Source organism: Zonotrichia albicollis, chromosome 12 (genome assembly GCF_047830755.1).
Source record: "Zonotrichia albicollis isolate bZonAlb1 chromosome 12, bZonAlb1.hap1, whole genome shotgun sequence".
Lineage (NCBI taxonomy): Eukaryota > Metazoa > Chordata > Aves > Passeriformes > Passerellidae > Zonotrichia > Zonotrichia albicollis.
Window position 1 is genome coordinate 4488268 of NC_133830.1, and position 21319 is coordinate 4509586.

Consider the following 21319-nt stretch of genomic DNA (forward strand, 5'->3'; position numbering starts at 1 on the left):
ATCTTAAAACACTCTCAAATAAGGGTTTAACCACAGAATCTGACAAAATTTCATCTAAAAATGCAGCTAAAAGACAACAGAATAAAAGGACTGATTTTAAATGTAGAACCTTTATCATCAATGCTGCTATTGTTCAAGTGCTTGTTAAATAGTGCTTGAAATATTGCATATTTTAACATTCCCCCCATATGAAAATGGCTTTGAGATGGCTCCATATTCTTTCTGGAATCCAGCATTAAAAAAAAAATCACTACATTACCTTGCATTTGCTCTTAGAGTCATTATCCCTAGACAGCACCATCATTTAAGAAATTTATCATCAGTGGTGTCCTTCGAACAATGTATTAGTGTAATAGATTATAAGAGTACTTCACTGGGATGATATATTACTCCAAAGATGAGAACATCTGGGAAGAATGAATCTGGGAATAGATTTAGTGTAATAGGCTTTATAAGAGGATACAAGCCTGGGTATTTCTACTTGTAAAGGTGCTGTGCTTGGCCACAGCCGCCTCCACCACAAAAAGCATATTAACCCCTATCAGACACCCCAAACCCAAACCAGGAGCATTTTTCCATCCCTTTCCCTTCCAGGAAGGATGATGTTCTCTTTGCTGTTGACTGAGTGTTGGGGCTGACACTGGGAATTAAAGCACTCGTGTGGGCACATGTGAGAGAATACAAGGCCATGGAGGGCAGGATATAGGAAAACTCATGCCAGAGTTTTCAAAGCCCACAGAATGCTCAGGTATTTCTTTATAAGTAATTTCCCACATTTTCTGAGCATTCCCATGGCATTCATCCTCCCCTTACTCAAGTAGGGGATGATAGCTTTGCTTCAACTCCAGTGACAGCTTTACACCAATCTGGTGCATTTTACCCTCTTGGCTGAACAACTTGCCATTCAAAGAGCCAGAGGCACGTGTTTCCTGCAGCCTGACACTGCTTTCAACTCCTTCAGCATCCCCTGGGATGTGCTCAGGTGAAGTTTTTCTGGAAAAAAAAAAAAAAAGACATTTCAGTATTATGATAACAACCAAAATCTGAGCATCCAGCACAAAGAGCAACAACAAAGAGGGAACTCCTAGAAAAGCTCCATGTGAGCATGACCATAAAAAATTAGCCCAGAAGCATCACAAGTATCCTAAATTCCAGTTCTAAGACAACCTAGTTTGGCAATAAGCACATCTCAGTGCTGGCAGCCACCCCAGCCATAGGGGCTTGGGAAGAAGGGAACAAAGAATTCCCCACTGTTCAGCCTGAAACCTTTCCCATTTTCAGATGGTCCCCAACAGATCTCTATCTATCTGCTGCTTTGGAGTGAATTAATTCAGTTATCCTGGCCAGGTTTTGTTCAGTTCTACAATTATTAGTTTTATTCCAGCCAAAAATAAGGTTTCTTTGCAGAATAGAGGGAAATATATAAAATCTAAATTTTTCTTACAAGGCAGGAAAAAAATGTTTTTCCTCACAAAGTGCTCAGAAAAGCAGGGTGCCTGCAGATGCTATTTCACAGAAGTCAGGCCTGTGACAATGTCTCTGGATGAAGTGAGATGTTACCTATTACATGGGGAAGGCAATAGAGGCCTGGAAGAAGTCCATAGCCTCCAGACAGGTTAGATTACCCCATGTGAAGAAAGTAACCACCAGAAATGGATGGTGATCATTCTTTGGGCCAGAATTTAGAGCCGTTTCAGTGGGTTTATTCCTCCAGCTCCCCCCTTCCACTCCTCAGTAAAATGAGAAAGAATTCATAACCCGTGTCAGCCACAGTCAGATAATCCAAGACTTAAAGAGTAGAACATTTCATATAACCTTTTTTCTGCCCCTCACAAATGCTTTAACAACTTTAATAAGATAATGTATAGCTATTATCCTACAGCAAGTGTAAGTCAAACAACTATCAGCTATTATTTCAGCAACAGAGAGAACGCTCAGCGTTCCCATAATCCATAGCCTGGAACAGTTTACACATTGTCAATTTTAGACAGAACTGGCTTTTTCCACATATCAAAATGTACGCTGATAAATGGGAATTGTTTAGCAGACCCCACATGGCTGGGTAATATACTGTAGCTCAAAAAAGAATAATGAGGGTATCAGTTGGACTTCTGAATTAATGATACCTTAAATTAGTTTAATTAATTAGTTTAGTTACCAGAGTAATTTAGTTAGCAGATTAATTAATGTTTGTTGAGTGCTTGCAGATAAAAGCCACATATAAAGGCTGTTATTAGAGGGTGGATCCAGAGGTGCAGGATTTCTTCACTCCTAATTTATCCCAGCTGAATCCACGGGCTCACTCTTCGAGCATCCAGCAAGCACAGTCTGGAGGTTGGTGTTCCCCAGGAAATGCTGCAGCTCAGACACTGCCACAGTCAACAGTCAGTTGGGAGAATACCTCCAAAAATTTACACTTAAAGCTTGTAGTTCTTACCTCTTTTCCTGCAGGCTGTGGGCTCTCACACATACCCATTCATGCACACTTTGCTACATGTTTGAGTGCACTTAAGTCTCATTCCACTTCCTGCTGCTGTCCCGCACATTTCTGGCATGTTCTGGACAGAAAATCTAAAAAGATATTCATCCCACCACAGACAAAAGCACCAGGTTACCAAGGAGAATCTGTACCTCTTGGAAGCTGCCATTGCATCCAGGTAAGGGTCTAGTCCAAGAGCAACATCAAGAGCTTTTTGTAAGTAATTCCTGAGCTGTTCAGGTACATGAGAGTCACTGAGGGCTATTTCTTTGGCTTTGAGAAGGTTCTCAGCAATGTGCCCAGCCGGAGTTTCTGAAATGGAAATTAAAAGGAAGAATAATGATTTTGTAACTGCTCAATCAGTGGAAGTGGAGCTTAAAGTACATAAATACAGGTGTGCTTTTTTTTAAATACAAAATATAGGGTTTTGGAGGGCTATGAAAACAATAATGAAAACCTTTTCAAACTGAAAACATCCTATACTTCTAATAGATTTTTGCTGCGTGCATTCTCCCTTTTTCCCCTCAGAGCTGATCAAGAATAAGAATATTTTAAACACATTAATTTTGCTTTTAAAGCTCCAAGACAAACATCAAACACCAAACAACTGCACATAAACCCTGCTCCTCCAGGTCCAATTTCCCTTGGAGGAAATAGAATGCTTCCAAAACTGCTCTTGCCAAACCAGGCAGGAGACGCAGAAAGTGGGTGAAGCTTTGTAAAAAGGAGGATCTCTGTGTCCATGGGATGCGCAAGTGTCCCCAAGCTGTGTCTGTGCCAGGGAGGCTGCTGTGCACTACACAACGTGTCAGCATTTCAAAGGCTGTGGAAACATCTGCAAGATCCAGATCACCTGCTCTGGGAGCCAAAGCAATGCTGCCAATGGCACTGAACCTGCCCTGAGATCCCAGAAAACCTTTATGGCAGCAATCCACCATGGATCACAGCAAGCTGTGGCCCCAGAGGGTGAGGCAAGGTTCAGAGAAACTCCCCCACTCCTCAAGTGTGAGAGCACGTGCTGGGTTATGAAAGCACCTGTGAGACACAGGCCAAGGCTGGGGTGGAGCAGATTGCGCCTGGCAGGGCGTTATTGCCTGTGATAGAAAAGCTGCAGAGAACTACACGTAGTAAGTGAAAAAAGACATCTCTTTTACTTCTGTGGCTTTCCAGTACCTGAAGGGAGCCTACAAAAAAGGATGAAGAGAGACCATTTACAAGGCGTGTAGTGACAGGATAAGGGGGAATGGCTTCAGACAGAAAGAGGGCACGTTTAGATTAGTTATTAGGAGGAAATTCTACTCTGAGAGGGTGATGAGATCCTGGGGGTCCCGAGAAGCTGTGGCTGCCCCTGGATCCCTGGAAGTGTCCAAGGCCAGGCTGGACAGGGCTTGGGGCAACCTGGGATAGTGAAAGGCGTCCCTGCTCATGGCAGGGGAATGGAATGTGGTGGGCTTTAACATCTTGTCAAACCAGCCCATTCAGTGATTTTGTGATACAATGCCATGATTTATATCTCATCCCAATCTCTAACCATCATGGGAAGATTTTATCTCTTCCAGCAGTTTTATAACTAATTGCAGCTGCAGGAATTGCACCCCTTTCCCAAACTATGCTGGTTTGCTGACCTCAGCCCAGCTACATTTCCAGTGAAAAGGACACAGACTCTCCCTGCAGCATTTTCACCATTACGTGAGGGAGCATCCCTGGGCTCCCATTGCTCAGGCTGGAGAGTGCTGGAGGTTGGGATCTTCTCATCCTTCCTGCAAAGCACTCGGAGGCTTTCTGCTAATTTAGGGGTAAAAACATGTTTATAATCCACGTCAGCTTTTAGTAATCTTCATGTTCTGCTTCTGGATAAGTAACAGACAGGGATTGCCTGTCACACACAGGGGAGGAAACAAGACTTACCCTTGGCTGTTTTGTAAGCTGTGTTATAACACCAAACATGAGAGCCAGGAGATGCTGCAGGGAGAGGGCACAGGCCGGGCATGCCAGGAGCAATCCCCCATCCAAGCTTACACAACCTTTGCAGGGAGTGCTGCATTTTTTGCAGCTTGGTGATGCTCTGGACCAACAGCAGAGGTCAGAATTGCCCTCATTTATGCAAGCAGCAGACAAGTCAGAGCAGAGCTCAGGGCTGGCTGCCCGGCCCAAGGCTCTGAGCACTAAGGTGAGCTAAAATTTATGTAACTACTTTTTTTTTAAGGTTATTCCAGGAAAAAGTGCTTCATTTCAGTACACAGTTTTACACAACCCCAGAAAAACTGCTGGAGTATATTAAGCACTAAATTAGATTTCCTGATTGTGTGTCTATGGATCTATATATGCACAGATATCTCTTTCCATTTCCCATCTAGTTGTACATTATCAACAGTGGAAGAAAAGAAAAACAGCTCACTCAGAAGAAGAAAATGCTGAAAATAACCCTCCATAAAAGAGCAGGAAAGGGCTTCTTTAGGTCTCCAGCAACTTCATAAAGGAAGATAAGGTGGCAATTCTTAAAATGCACCATTCTTGCCAGCAGAATGGTTCCCAGCATCTTCCTGGGCAGGTAGTGAGAGCACAGCCACCCTGCTTTACGCTAAGCTGAACAATAAGTTGAAGCTTCTACTCTGTCTGAAATCAGGAACTTTTAATTCACACCAAAATCAGGAGTTAGGATTGCAAGATTTTACGTGTGGGGCATCAATGTCCCCTGAACAGACAGGCAGTGCAATGCCATGGAGGAACCTGCTGCTCCAGAATCTCAATTAAACTCTGCAGTTTGTGCTCAGATGGCACTTTTTAGGTGAGGAAAATAGGAGAACACTTTACTGTTTGCAGGGGAGCACCTGAAGGAGGCACAGGGATAAAAGACCATCTGGATTTGGCAAAAACAAAGCAAAGACATGAGACCAAAAAGACCAAACCTTTGGTTCCCATTTTAGGATTATCTTTATTTCACCTTCCAGGCTCTAGATCTGTTCTGCAGCCCCAGAAATGCCTTCCAAAAAAGCTCCCCTTCCCAGCCAGGGCAGAGCACTGAACCTGATCCACCTGCACACTTTGCTGCCAGACTGTTTGGTGCTCCTGTGCCAAGCACTTTGGCAGGAGCTGCTTGGTGCTAAGCACCTGGAAATCCACTCTGCTAAAACCATCCTGAACAGGTCCAGCCATCATATTCACCAAAGCACCTCAGGCCCTGACAACAGCTTATCCCAGTCCTCACCTCTTTGCCTTAGTGTGTAAACACCTGTCCCAGCACAGGGCTTGTCATGGCCCATGTGGGGACAGGGGTGGGTGGGCAGCGTGGCCAAAACCAGAGTGGCCATCAGACATTGCAGAGGGCATGTCCCAGCAGAGCTCAGCCTGCTCAGCCTTAGCCTCAGCATCCACAGTGCCAGAGCCTGCAGAAAGCCAGCAGCGATGGCCTGGGGACAGGTAGGAGCTTAGGGATGGAGTGGGTGCATGAGGAAGCAGCCAGAGTGAGGATGCTGCTGCTCATGGCAGGAACCAGGGATCAGAACTTCAGGGGAAAGCAAGGAAAATACACACTAGCTGATGCATTTTCTACAGGCTCTACTGCTGGAAAATAAGTTGAAAAGCTGAATCTCCCCAGTGCTCCATTAGGGAGAGAAATTATTTCTGAAGAAAGCATGACAATCCATCAGAAATTAGTCCCAGCCAAAGCTCTCTTGACATTGCAAGCGTCCACCACCCCACCATTCCTTTCTCCTGGGATTGTCCCACTCCCTCCACTCCAGGTTTCTGCAAGCCCATCTCCTGTTCTGAGCCTCTCTCCTCTCCCTGACAAACCCACCCTCTGCTCCTTGCTGTCAAGCCACAGAGCCTGCAGGCACCCTCTCCATGGGGAAGGTGGGGACCCAGGACTAGGGCATCACACGGTGTCCCCTCCTGTCACACCACTCTTCTGGAGCTCCCCACCCCACACAGGGAGTTTACCTGAAGGGCTGTGCATGTTCCTTCTTGTCCCCTGGCCTCAGAGGGTACTGTGGTGGGTTTGCTGCCTCTGCAGAGCAGGAGGTCGGTGCTTGGGTGCCCGGGGAGGGGACAAAGTCTCCTCCCTCAATCACCAGGGCAGAGCCCCAGCCCTGGGGAGAGGCTGTGTGGGGAGGATGGCTCCAGGCTGGGGCTGCACCTTCCTGTCCCACCCAGAGCACAGGCAGCAGGTGAGATCCAACAGCCTCTGACATGAGAAAGGCACAACAAAAGAGCCGACTGTGAGTGCCTTTGCTTTACGTAAGAGTAAGTTCACATCTTGACCTTGGAAAGCTGCTGGCTCTCAAGAAAGTAATTGGCAGTTTCATAACCTTCTAGTTACATATCACAGACATGCCCCAGCTAAACCACCAGGTATGGGGCCAAAAACATCCCAAGACTGAACCTCAGATTATCTACAAGGGGTCCTTAGCCACAAGGTCACCACTGCCCTGTACAGGGACACATTGGAGTAACCAATGTAAATTTGTCAACTTCTCAAATGTAACAGAAGATATTTCAGTGTCCCCAGAATAGAATAGGGAAGTGTAAATAGAAAATAAGTAAATGCACATGATGAAAGAGTAAAAGGAAAGCAAATAAAAGAAGACTTAATGCTGACTGTATTGTTATTAGTTAAAACAAATAAACAAGATGAAAAAGACAGACCTCCTGGCATACCTAAGATTGTTCTATTTTATGATTTAGTAAACAACAAATTGCATTAGAATTGCAGTTCCTGCTGAAAGCAATAAAAATTGTATTTAGATTGGGAGTTAAAATTTCGGACAAGTATTTGGTAAACAGGCTACAAGCTTTAGTGTGCCATCTGAAGGGCACTAGCTTTAAGGTGACTTTGGGAAAGTTATTTCACTTCTGAGACTCTATTTTCTTCTTCTACAAAATGGGGTTAACAGCCTGTCCTCTTTAAAAAGCACTTTGCCATCTGGAGATGAAGCCAGCAGTGAGGACTGGAGTCAGGAGTTAGGCACTTCTTGGAGCAGGGCTACATGGCTTTGGAGGTTTTTCTGGCAACTTTTTCCCAATATTAATTTTGAAATAGATGAAGGTTCCAAAGTGAGTTTGGCTGCAATTAAGCCTTCAAAACAATGACACAGTGTTGTCCAATGGGTTCTTTAAGACCCATTTTTTCCTGCCTCTGCTTTTACATCTGATTTTGGTTTTCTTGATCTTTGTTTCTGAACAAGGACAGCTTTCAGAAACACGGCTGAGAAGGTGGCAAAGACAGGTTTGTGCCTTCAGGCACTGCTGGTGAAATCAAAGGAAGATCTTCCTGTGCTCAGCGCACAGAGCTGTATGCCAAGGGAATACTTTGTGTGGCAACCTGAGCCTGGGGCCCTCCAAAGGCCCCAGCTGGAAGATCACATGGAAATGTGAATTGTGCATCCCCCAGTCACGTGGGGATCAAAACCTGGCTGATGCTCCAAACAGCCCTTCAGGAGATAAATGCTCTCTGATAATTTTTTTAAACCCACCATAAAAGCAAAAATATCTATTATATATATAGTTTTGTTCCTCAATTCAAGAAAATCCCAGTAATGTGAACTCAAAAGAGGTTTAACCAGCTGGTATTGATCCCCACGCTTCTGCTCCTGTCTCATCCCATAAGAGCAGTACAGAGCTGCAGCCAGATCAGAGGCTCTGCTCAGCAAAGGAGGTTCCTGAATGATGTGAAGAATCACACAAACCGCCTTTCATAACTTTAAATTTGCTGTAGGGCATCATGTTGGAAGTTAATATATGCACTTCTATTGTACATCTTAAGCATTATAAAACCAGCTGATTACACAACCCCATCCTGGTAGTCGCACGTGTCTTCAAACATCCCTGCCACCCCTCACATGCACCCCAGATTAGGTAATCTCAGTTTTGTAATTAGTCTCTCACATGGAGACGAGACCTCCCCTCCTGATGCCTGGTCAACCTGGAGCCTTTAAAAAGCACCTCAAAGGCACCCAGTGATGGGAGATCTCTGGGTAGGGAGATTTCACCTTCTGGAAGCATGCTGGTGACAGAGGAGGTGTGTGCTGCAGCAGTCCCAGGAGCCACCATGCCCCAGAAGCCCCAGCAGACAGATTTCCAGCTGGTAAGAGTCAAGAGCACATGGAGCCGCATCAAGAAAGGAGAAACCCTCTCCAACAATGATGAGGACGAGGTCACTCTCTCTGAGGCAACAATGTGAGTACAGGAAGGAGCCTGTGTTGCTCTGGCCAGCCAGAACGGGCAGTCTTCTTGGTGGGATGGAAAAACCATCTTGGGTGCCATGGTGGCTTCAACCCGCAATGACAGAATTACAGAATAGTTCAGGCTGGAAGGGATATTTGAAGGTCATCTAATCCAAACCCCTGAGATGGGCAGGGACACCTTCCACTAAACCAGGGTGCTCCAAGCCCCATCCAACCTGACCTATGCGTACAAACCTGGGAACATGTCTTGGGAACATGGGCAGTATGGCAGCACGGGCGGATGCAGTGCTCCTTGACATAGCTCGGCGTTACAGAGGGAATTTTATCAACAGCCTCCATTTATGTAGACAGGAATTTTCTTTAAACTTCTGAACAGCTTACGCAGAGACATCTGTGTGCTGCACTTGGGCTCATTTTCTCCATTTCTGTGAAAATTCAATCTGTGTGTGCGCAAAATCTCACGCCGAGGCATTGGAGACAGATGGGTTTATAGAGGTGGTTGCAGACAAATGAAATGGGTAGGTGGGAAAAATAAACTGTCACTGACAGGAGCAAAACCCTTAACACATCCCTCAAACTGCAGAAGTCACCTAATGCTGCTTCAGATAGAGCAAAGACAAAACTTTCCCCCAGGGATACACACAGCTCTCTGCTGATAGTATGTCTCCTCAGTTAATTATCTTTTAATTACAGCATACTCCTTTTCACAAGCACATGGAGCTCCATTCATGATGCAGATCTTTTTTAATACAGTTCTCTGTTGCATGTCAGAAGTTTTCCAGCCTTTGTCACACTCAGATTTTAATGGCACAAGTCTAACCCTCTTCTCAGTCAGGTCAGAGGGACCTTCACCAGCACCAGCAGTGACCGCACACGAGCATCACCCAGGCAGAGCTGCAGCAGCTAGAGCAGGGCTTTAGCAGACCCAAAACCAGCCTGCTGGACCTCAGTCAACAGAAGGATGAACCTAAGGCCCAAGAACACGCAGAAAAATCCTCAGCTGACATATACTCCTAGAAGGGCATGTTCAGTCCCAAATTCCCTGATTTTCATAGAGCAGAGGGGTTGCCATGGGTGCCATCCAGCACCCAAAGCTGATTCCACCAAATAATATTCCAAACTATCCTGTCTCTTAGAAGAGTCACACACCAGAGATGAATGCACATGGAGTTAAGTACAGCTATAAGATGGTGTATTGAAATATACACAATGCTTTTTCTGATACCATATTTGAAAAGCCCAGAAAAAAAATTCTGGAAGGTGTAAATCCTCACTGTTTTTAACAGCTTTGGAGTTTAAGGGCTTAGAGACTTTAAGAGTTTAAAACTTAGAGACAATTTGGTAAAGAAAACAGAGAAGCATCTATTTTGACCTCTAAGTGAATGTTCAGGCATGTGAAAAGAAATTGGGCATGTAGGGAAATCTGATTATCCAATGAATATCACAGAAACTCATTTTTTACCAAAATGCAGCTCAAAAAACAGCCTTACATAAAATACGTCTGCCTTTTTTTTTTTCTTTTTTGATTCCCAACTTGTTTTTTCCCTGGTTTGCCCATCCCACAGAAGGAAGGGGTTGTAGGGCTGCGTTTTTCATTAGTTTAGATAGATAACTAATTTTGGCTTTTATTTACCCTTGAAAACTCCAGTGTGGAATTATTTCCCAACACCCAGATAATTTTCTTTGCTTCTCCAGGAACACTTCCTATTTCTATCGCACCTATTTTGAGATAGAGATCTGCGAGTTCAACTAAGGCATTGTAGAAACACCGGTTCTACAATGAATGGAGAACCAGTGTTTCTACAATGCCTTAGTTGAATGGAGATGTGATGTGTGGCTGTGTATAGATAGACAGGAATAAATTAACTCCTACCATCTAGATACACAATCAGAGAATGCTTCTTCAATGAATGTGGAAAATTTTGGCAACCTCTTCTCTTCCCCACTTTCTTTCTGAAAGCTGAAATGATTGGGCTGGCTCATTCTTTATAGGTTTTCAACTTCTAGCATGAAAAACATGCCCCAGCCCTTCTGGACTGTATCTTTTTAATGTTATGTATGAATTCAAACATTTAACTCTTCACTTAGACCTCAAGAGAGCTTCTCCATGAATAAAATTGGTGAGCCCTGACACCCATGGGGGTGTCCCACCCTCACAGCCCCATGTTTCTGCAGTGCATGGGCAGGACACTCAACATTCTTTATCTCCCAGATAATATCCTTAAATATTTAATATTTAAGGATATTTTAATATCCTTAATTTAGCTCAGACATGCAAAGATCAAGCTAGGAATATATACTGATTTCAATGTTTTCTGATCCTTGCCAGAGGTGAGTGCATCTCCGAAGGTGGGATTTCCTGGATTGTTGAAGCTCCCATCTATTTTTGCTACAAAGTGGTAGAAACATACAACATCCTGGAGCCCTCTAACACCACTCTGCTCTGGGGCCACATCACTGACCCCCAGCAAACAGAGCTGGCCACAGCCAGCAAGAGGAAACTGCGGCGCTTCATCGTCATTGACGAAGTCGTCGACAAACTTTATGGCTCCAAAGTCAGAGAATACTTCGAACAGAACAACGTCCAGCACAAAATCCTCGCCCTGCCCACCACCGAGGAAACAAAATCCATGGACTTGGTGTTGAACATCTTGCACGAGGTGCAGAGCTTCAGCCTGGACCGGCGCACGGAGCCCATCATCGCCATCGGAGGGGGCGTGTGCCTGGACATCGTGGGGCTCGCCGCGTCGCTCTACAGGAGACGCACCCCCTACATTCGGGTCCCCACCACCCTCCTCTCCTACGTGGATGCCAGCGTGGGGGCCAAGAACGGGGTGAACTTTCTGCAGTGTAAGAACAAGCTCGGGGGCTACACCCCACCCGTGGCCAGTTTCCTGGACAGGTCCTTCCTCCAGAGCATCCCTCGGCGACACATCTCCAACGGCCTCGGGGAAATTTTAAAGGTATGAACTTTTGCAGCTGCAGTTTTCAAAATTGAAAAGTCTTACAATGGTTTGGGTTGGAAGGGACCTTTGGAGGTCACCAAATCTGACCCCCTTGCGATGATACCTTTCACTCAGTCAGGTTGCTCAAAGCCCCATCCAACATGTTCTTGAGTGTTTCCAGGAATGAGACATCTACCAGTCCCTGGAAAACTCATTCCAGGGTTTCACTATCCCCATTGTAAAAAACTTCTTCCTCACAACTAGCCTGAATCTATCTTCTTTCAGTTTAAACCACTCTCCCTGTTTTAGCACAACAAGACCTACTAGGAAGTCTGTCCTCATCTTTCTTGCTCCTTCTAAGTATTGAAAACTAAAATGTCCGGCAGAATCCATGGCATTCTATAAAAAGCTTAGAGGAATCAAGGTAGGCTATCAAGGGTGCATGAGGACTTTTAACTCTCATTGAGTCTATATACAGTTTTTTACAGCTGCTAAATTTGTTAGAACATCCCTTACACTCAGTGTCCAGTGCTAACCCTGTGGAGGAAACTCCAAAACTCACAGTCAGAAACAGCAAAAACTCACAGGAGACACAGCAAAACAAGGGAAGAAAAGCCTCATCTTTCCATTGAGGCTGATCCATAGCACTCTGTAATGAACTCCTGGCAGAGAATCTGAGGCTCATTATGCTGGGGATTAATAATCTGCAAGATCATTTGCACCTACCTCAGTGGGTATGTCGAGTGTGGTCAATCAATCTCCTGCAAGGCAAATTCTACTTCTAAAATTACCTGGAAAGTCCTCAGTAAATGGCTTTATGTCTGGAGAGCTTTGAAAACTTTTGATAAAGCAGAGTTCAAGCTATTAAAGTGTATTAGACATGAGTTCATCAACAGCAATTTTCAGTGCTTGCACAATGAGAAATCCCCAGGATATCTGGAGGTTTCTGGCAGGCACTGTGAAACCCTCAGGTCACCATTCCCCACTGCAGGGGTGGGGCTAATGCATGAGTCAGAGAGGGAAAAAATATGTACTTCTAACAAGGACATCACTTCTAAGCCCTCATATTCTCTATACTGCAGTGTTTCCCCTCTTTCCATTGCCCTAAGAGCAACTCCAAGGTGGTGGTCCCCACCACCCAGTCCTTGTCCTGGGGATGGCCACCATCTAGTCTCCTTCCAGGCACAGAAATAACCAAAGCTCATTACAAACCACGTGCTGGGCTATGGGAGCATGTAGCAAGCCCCCAGCATGGGCAGAGCTGCTCAGCAGCAGGGGAGCTAGTGTATAACATGTTATTGCAGTCCAATCTACTGAAACACTCAAGTTTCCAACAGCACATACAAATATTAGACAATTATCGTTAATTATCTCTTCTTTGTCCCAGATGGCCCTCATGAAACACAAAGGGCTGTTTGACCTGCTCAAGAACCATGGAAAATACCTACTGGACACCAAGTTCCAGTCCTGCAACAGCTTTGCTCACCATGGGGATGCTGCACTTCAGACTACCAGGATTGCCATTGAAACCATGCTGGAAGAGCTGGCTCCCAACCTCTGGGAGGATGACCTGGACAGACTGGTTGATTTTGGCCACCTTATTAGCCCAGAGCTGGAAATGGTGAGTGACAGACTTTATATTGCAATATCCACTTCAAAGATAAAAGAAAAAAATCAATAGGCCTCATGAAATACCTCGTGAAAAGGAGTTGAGATAAACTCCAGATTTGCACTTGCTAGGTCACCCAACACACCGTATCTACTAAAGGGACTCCTTCTCCTGCCCCATTTCCCCCACAACTCCACCCATTTCCAATTCCAACCTTGATCCAGTTGTTGCTTCTTACTGGGCACTTACTGAAGCTCAAAGAAAACCAGATTGCAGTGAAGTCACTGGAAATCACCAACATGAGCTGTAACAGCACAAGAGCATGTAGGCCACAGCCCGTATTGCTGGGGAGGAATTGCCATTGAGGAATGAGGGGGGACACCTACATCTTATCCAATATCCAGAGCCCATCCCTCCATCTCATGGCACTCTATCAGTGACTTAGATGGGAGGAGAACGAGATCCTAGATCCCTATGGGAGATTTTTGCTGTGATTAATCATGCGCAAAATGGATCATCCTAGCAACCCATAAATCACAAGACGCCAACATCCAGCAACCGCAGTGAGTCAAATGTCGATTTTCAGGGACACTTTTAGCAATACACCCCACTTCTTTCCCATATGCCACCCCAAACCCATTGTACCACCCACCTTTGCTGCTCTGCAGAGGGTTCTGCCGTCACTGATGCACGGGGAAGCCGTGAACGTCGACATGGCCTTCATGACGTACGTGGCCCACGCGCGCGGGCTGCTGGCCGCCGAGGACAAGGAGCAGATCCTGCAGTGCATGCGGGGCCTGGAGCTGCCGGTCTGGCACAGCGGCTGCAGCTGGGCCCTCATCCAGAGAGCCCTGCGGGAGCGCCTCAAGCACAGCGGGGGACAGCTCCGGATGCCCCTGCCCACAGGCCTCGGCGTGGCAGGTACGGCCTGAGGGACACCCGGGAGCCCCTGAGGGGACACTTAACCAATTAATTTTGCAAAGGGAAATGCAGTGCTATGCTCACCAGTCTCTGAGGGACCCCAGGAAGCCCCCAAGGGAACAGTTGGCACCCCAAGGGGACACTTAACCAATTTATTTTGCAAAGGGAAATACTGTGCTCTGTCCACCAGCCTTGCAGTGGCAGGCAGGGGCTGAGGGACCCCAAGGAGCACCCCCGAGGGGACACTTAACCAATTAATTTTGCAAAGGGAAATGCAATGCTCTGCCCACTGGCCTCTGAGGGACCCCAGGAAGCCCCCAAGGGGACAACTGGTGCCCCAAGGGGACACTTAACCAATTCATTTTGCAAAGGGAAATACAGTGTTCTGCCCACTGGCAGGTATGGCCTGAGGGACCCCAGGGAGACCCCCTGAGGGGCACTTGGTGGGCAGTGACAGCCTGGGAAATGAGCTCTGTGGTTTGCAGTTGTGCATTTCTTGCACTCTTTTGTATCTGAGAGACAGGATCCCTCCTGTGTACAAGCCCCAGAACTCCATTAAGGACTGAGGTCTAATTAATTGCATTATGATTAACCAATTCATTTTGCAAAAGGAAATACCGCACTTTGCCCATAGGCCTCAGCATGGCAGGTAACGCCTGAAGGACCCCAGGAAGTCCCTGAGGGGACAGTTGGCACCCCAAGGGGACACTTAACCAATTCATTTTGCAAAGGGAAATATGGTGCTCTGTCCACCAGCCTCGGCGTGGCAGGTATGGCCTGAGGAACCCCGGGGAGGCCCCCAAGGGGACACTTGGCCGGCAGTGACAGCCTGGGAAATGTGCTCTGTGGTTTGCAGTTGAGCATTTCTTGTGCTCTTTTTTGCATCTCTGTAAACCCATCGAGAGACAGGATCTCTCCTCTGTACAAACCCCAGGACTCCTCCATTAAGGACTGAGGTCTAATTAATTGCATTACGATTAACCAATTCATTTTGCAAAGGGAAATGCAGTGCTCTGGCAGGCAAACCAGCAAGGGGAAAGGAGAAGAACAATTCCTCTGCTATACTTGAAAATATTTTTAAAATATCCTTGGAAAAAGGAATCTAATTTTTTACCATGCCTAGAAATAATATTTGCAAATTAAATTATATCTGTTCAATATCAGGGATGAAATACTCATAAGATTTAAAAATAAAAGCTAACCAACCCCTAACACAGAAGCAATACATGGTACCAGGTTGTGATCTCTGCCATCTCTTTCCTTTTCACACCAATTCCATGAAGCTCAGTCTCTACACAAAAGACAAAAGGCTCCCACAAACTGGAGTGACAGCCACAATCAGTGTGTACAGCCAGGAAAAGCTCCTCTGCATGTCCTATTAACCACAACTCTTATTTTCCAGACATATTCAATGACACCAGTGAAGAGACCCTGGAAAGGGCATATGAGCTATGGGTCAAGGACTGCAAGATGGGGCTGGAGGAAGAGCTGCAAGCCCAAGGTGAGAGTCCTGCCCCAAGCCTGAGCTGTGTGCCACTGTAAGGCAGTGGGCAGAACTGAATTTTGAACAAGATAAATCCAGAAACACCTGTGACACTGCATACACTCCTGACCTGCGTGGAACAGCAGAATATTGGCACCTGATGTGATTTGCCTTTTTCAATTGCTTTGTTTGAAAGGGAATATATTATTGCTGAAGGAGTGATTGTTCACAAGTGAAACCACAGAGTGCCAGTAGTGTAGTTCATAGCCTATGGTCTTCTTTCAAGGAAAGTGACCAGGATTATTCATTTATTTAGTTAATCCAAGCTGGTAACTGCCATGGCCCTTGCCACTGGTGTCCCACCATTGCTTGTGCTTGGACCCCTGACACAAGCAGGTGTAGCTGGTTCCTAGACCATGGTATGGCACCATGCAAAATTTCTATGCTATATAAAGTAGGTTACCACCTTCACTTGTCATTCTTTGCTTCTTAGTGGTGTTCTTGTTTTCTCTCACTGAAAAGATCAAAACAGAGAAGCTCATCTGCCAGCCTTTGCACCCAGTCTAAGGGAATGACACACTCTGATTAGAGGCACCATCACAAGTCACAGACCAGTAAATTTTGCTGCTGTGGAGCACATGGGGACTGTCTCCTGGCAGTGTCATAGTCTTTTGTCTTGGGACACTCAGATACTGAGGACATGCTGGCAAATCTCCTCTTCCTGCCCAAATATTTGTGGTGGTTTCACTTTGTAACCCCTGCAAGCCAAGGGGGTGACAAACAGGGCATGGTTTGCAGCACTGCTGCCTAAAAACAAAGCAGGGCTCCTGGCAATACTGCAGAACCCCCTGGTGTCCCCACATCTGCCACAGGGCTCCTCCTACCTGCCAGACCCTGGCTCCTTTCCCATCTCAGCCTCTTCTGGTTAGATAAGGCCAGCTGGGGAAAATCAAGAGAAATTAGAGGACTCCAAGCAAGTTCATCATCTTCAAGCAGCTTCACTGTCATATCTCAGGATCCTGGCAGACTCTGAGCAGATTATATAATGGATGCTGATGGTGAAAAATGGAAAAGTAATGTCATCCTTCTCCCTGGAGGTCCAATCAAAGGAATTGCAATCAACAAACAGCCTTTGAATTATTTACAACATTATTTGTTTTTCCCTCTGGTGGTTTTGTCCCACACCAGTTTGTGCTGATGTGCTGGCTTCTGTTTTGCTGAAGTAATAAAAGCTACTAAAATTGAAAAACTTTTGAACTAATGATTGCATTGCTGCCCACAGTGTGTGCCTGAGTACTTTTGCACATGCCTGAGAGACACAGACTGGAGAAGTGTGGCATAGACCTCACATATAAATCCCTTTTCCTCTTAGTCCTGGAGAAGAGGTGCTTACACAGAAAGCCCTGCTCAGCCTTCTCCAGAGCAGTGCATCTCCAGTTTCAGGACAGGCTTTCACACAGATGGTACCACCTTACCAAGGAACTTTAGAGCACATCCTCAGAGCCACAACTTCTTAAAAACAAACCCTGATTTAAATAAATTGGGGCTGAGGATATCAGTGTACGTATCTCCTTTTTCTAGACCATCAAACACAGGCTCATTCAGTGGGTTTCTGACAGCAGCCACTGTGTGGGGAGAGCATCTCTGGGATCTCAGGGATCCACCAGCTTCGCTGGGACAGGGCCAGTGCAACAGGAGAGCAGGTGAGGGCTCATGAGTGTCTGAAGCAAGGAGCCAGAGGATGGAGGAGGCTCTGCTCAGTGGTGCCCAGCAACAGGACAAGAGGACACAGGCCAAAACTGACACAGAGAAAGTTCCACCTGAACTTGAGGAAGAACTTGGTTGTGCAGTGACTGTGCACTGGAACAGACTGTCCAAAGAGGGTGTGGAGTCCCCCTCACTGGGGGTATTCCAGAAAGGTCTGGGCACAATCCTGTGCTCTGGGATGACCCTGATCAAGCAGGGAGGTTGGACCAGATGATCTACTGTGGTCTCTTCCAATCTGAAATATTCCGTGACCCCAACTTTTTGGGAGCATGAGAGAGCCTCAGGAACAGCACTCTGAGGGGCAAAGGTGCTGAGAGCCATTTAATGCTGTGCTTACAATGATCACCTGGGCACACTCACAAATGGTCTCCTCCTCTCCAGCAGCTGGGTGGGCCATTTTTCACACCAGATAACCTAGAAATGAATGAAGCACAGGATTATCCCCTGCCCGAGTCAGTGTCCTGCAGCACAGTGTCCTGCTCCCATCTACCTGCGTGGAGGAGGTACAACACAAACATCAACCTAAGTTATTTTAATGTCCAGGGAGAGAATCCCAGGAGCCCAGATGCTTTTGGAACTCCATTTCCAGGGAAAACCGAGGTGCAGCTTAGCAGGGCTGAGGCGAACTGAACTAAAAAGAGTCACAAAAAAAAGCCCATTAAAAGCCCAGCATCCAGGACCAACGTGTTATTGGTGACACTGACCTGGCAGTGGGTCACCTGCCAGCCATTCTCCCACGTTGGCTTTGCCTCTGCCTTCAGAAGCCAGTGGTTGTGTCTGTGACAACACATCCAAGGACCTGAAGCACAATTAGGACTGAAAAGTGAACACATGATTATTATTATTTTTTACCCTCCCTTCTGCTGTGGGTGACAGAACACAATCAGCCCCTGACGTGCTCGGTTGCTTGGTAGCAGACAGGCACATTTTTAATTATATATTAAAATATGCTAAAGAACATAAAACGGCTGCGTGACTAATATGTGTGTATCAAGAAAGGCACATGACAGCAGCAAAATTGCTTCAGTGTCTGATAAAAAGTGCCTTTGCCAGGCTTGTCATCAAAAGATCAAGGGAAAGGGGTGGAAAGTATTATTAATAAAACAGTGACTTTTTAAAATACCCCTCATTGTTTGAGGTGCATTTTTTTTTAATGTCTAGCATGAATTTAATTCTTTTCCATTTATTCAGCATTGATTTAGTTCCTGCTTTTTCAAACAGAACTATTATATTAGACTTAAGATCTCTGCTTATTCTCTTATGATGCATTACTCCAAAGAGAAAAGCATAAAGTCCCAGCTGGGTCCTTGCAGTGCAAGTTCTTCATGGATCTGTTTGAACAAAATTACCTTAGTGGTCAGAGAATAAGAAGTTATTTTATTATTTACAAGTGCTGAAGTAATTCCTTTTGCAACAACCTGCTTTATAAACTGCTTTTCAGCAGGGAAAAAAGAAGAGGAATATTAATAAAGTCCCAACCCAAACCAGTCTATGATTCTGTGGTTCTGGAATGCATAAAGGAGTATCTAAGCAGCAATCACTCATGCCCAGTGAACAGCAGCATTCAGTGTACTCAGTGTAAAATGAGGATCAGACAAAAGGTCTCGAAGACATTAAAAGATTTTGACTAAATGTATTTGAAGTGGCTAAAGGAACAGTGCTGAACACAAGAGCAATGCCCCGTTCCTCATACAACCCCTGCTCCCCTGCTGTGTGCGTGCCCGCCTGGAGCCGATAGCCCTGGTGTGAATTACACGCTGCACTCACTGAAAACAATCTGCAAACGGCATCAGGAATCACAGCTCGCCTTGGAGCAGGGGATTTGCCAGGATGGAGCCGCCGGGATGGAGCGCAGGAACCCACCCGGTGGGTCTGTGCTGGGAAGGACACAGCCCCACAAGAGTGTGCTGTTCCCCACACTTTTAATCCAAGCCTAACTCCTGCTGCAGCCACAGGCACACAGGAGGAAAGCCAGAGGGAGCAGGGAGCTCTGGAGAGGCGCTGCTGAACAGCAAGAGAGGAGGCAAAGTGTTTGAGCAGGAGCAGAGCCCACAGAGCTGTGCGCCCATCCACCAAACCCTGCTTTGAGGCAGCATCCTAAATATGGACATCAATCCCATGGTGACATCCATCCATCCATCCATCTATCTATCCATCTATCTCTATATATAGATATATAAAAGAACAATCAATATTTACATACATTGCACATAAATATTGCATATAAATATTTTTATGCCCTGGCCCTTCCTGCTGACCATAGCAGCCTTCTTTCCTTGCACAGCTCTTGGACAGCACTAACACAAAGGGGTCTGTCACAGGAACCATTGCTTCCCTCTGATTCCAGAGCACAACTCCTGTTAAGAGCATCACTCCCAGAAACTGAGCTGGAAAAGGAGCAGTTTCAAGGAAGGGTGAAGCTTAGGTCACAGGCAAAGACAATGGTGTTGCTCAGTGCACACATTTGCCTTGTGAGCCAGCATCCTGTCAAGCCTCATTGGTTTTAATAACTCAGGAACACTTTTCCAAGCCATTCCTCTGCAATTTTTAAACAACATTCCCCTGCAATTTTAAATGTATTTCAAAGGAGCTGGAGCAACAGTGTAGGACAACTTTCAGTGCTGGGACCACCCCCAGGTGTGACCGCAGAAGGAGCAGCACTGCTGAACCCACCAAGGCAGAGCCATCACCACCTCCCTCCTGCCATCAGGAGCTGCTGGGTTCCCAGGTGTCCTGGTAAGGAAAGCACAATGAGTGACACGGTGGCAGTGTCCTGCTGTGCCACCACACCACACAGCCAAGCCCTTCAGCATCCTGCAGCCTGGACATGGAGAATCCCAGTGAAACAGACCACACCAAGCACAGCTGGACTTTTAAAATCCCCTTTTTTGCCCTGTGCTGAATTTTTCAGGCTTGTCCAATACAACTGAAAAAGCTTCTAAGCAGAGCTGCCACCAACTCTTTACTGACATAGATCAAGTGCCAATATCCCCATGAGGGGTGTTCTTGCCTGCTCCTCCTGGGTTCTCCAACCCAGCCAAAACCTTGAGGTGCTGCCACCCACAGCAAGAAATTGACCACAAAAAAACCCAACTGACCACCAAAAGCAAAATCTAAATACAAATAAGAACTCAAAATAGCAATTACATCCTAGGCTGCTAATAAATAGATTTTCTAATGCAGTACTACTACATTCTAATACTATGAAATTACATTACAAAACCTGCTGGAAACACTCACAGGATTTTACTCAAGTATCTTCTATGAAGGAGTGGGACTGTTCAGCTGTACTTTACTAGTAGAGTCGAGCATTTTTTGTTGGGTTGGTTTTTAAATTGAGCTAGTAATTTTTAATCCAACTGAATTAGGTATTTTCTACTCTAACAAGTATCAGACTTTCAAGACACTGGTCAAATTAAATACTCCTGCTTACACTCAGGGCTCAAGCCCCCCGAGACAACACTCAATAACCCCCAATGCTGCTGCAGCAAGGTCCACAGAGAGCAGGAACTCATTGCTTGAGCACAGGAAGCAAAAGGCTGTTGAAGAACAGGACCAGAAGGGATGAGAGCAACAGAGACAGGAGAAATAATGAAGATGGGAAGACACAAGACTGTAGCTGTTTCCTCACCATCAGAACCAGGAGCAGCTGTTTGCATGTTGGCTGAGAGGAGCTTTGGGAGGAGCAAGCAGAGAGGGGATGGGGATCCTACAATGCACAGCTGGAGAAGGGGTGAGGTGCTCCTGTGCAGGACTGCTGGGCACAGGTGACCTTGCAGGAGTGACAGCAAGGCAAAGGGGGGCAGATACCCCAAGGACTCACAGAGCCCATGACCTCACACCTGATGAGCTCCAAGGGCTGGGAGGGAGGGAGGCAAATGACAAGAGCCCATGGGAGGGGGCTGTGTTAAATAAACCCACCTGTTTTAT

General features: G+C 46.1%; 1 protein-coding gene and 1 long non-coding RNA gene across 2 annotated transcripts; one reads left to right on the top strand and one right to left on the bottom strand.

Annotated features, from left to right (window-relative positions):
* Positions 1 to 888: 888 nt before the first annotated feature.
* On the bottom strand, positions 889 to 6648 carry LOC141730679 (uncharacterized). The gene is made up of 3 exons (XR_012582294.1): positions 6422 to 6648; positions 2632 to 2791; positions 889 to 993 (listed from the first exon to the last, which is right to left on the bottom strand). It is a non-coding gene; the product is annotated as an uncharacterized LOC141730679 (long non-coding RNA).
* A 1742-nt stretch (positions 6649 to 8390) lies between these two features.
* LOC102064817 (2-epi-5-epi-valiolone synthase-like) lies at positions 8391 to 16065 on the top strand (the record flags this gene model as incomplete). The annotated part of the gene is made up of 5 exons (XM_026796058.2): positions 8391 to 8656; positions 10994 to 11627; positions 12997 to 13230; positions 13887 to 14139; positions 15542 to 16065. Coding segments are annotated over 5 exons (1527 nt in total), but the record flags the coding sequence as incomplete, so codon positions are not given.
* Between the last annotated feature and the right edge of the window lie 5254 nt (positions 16066 to 21319).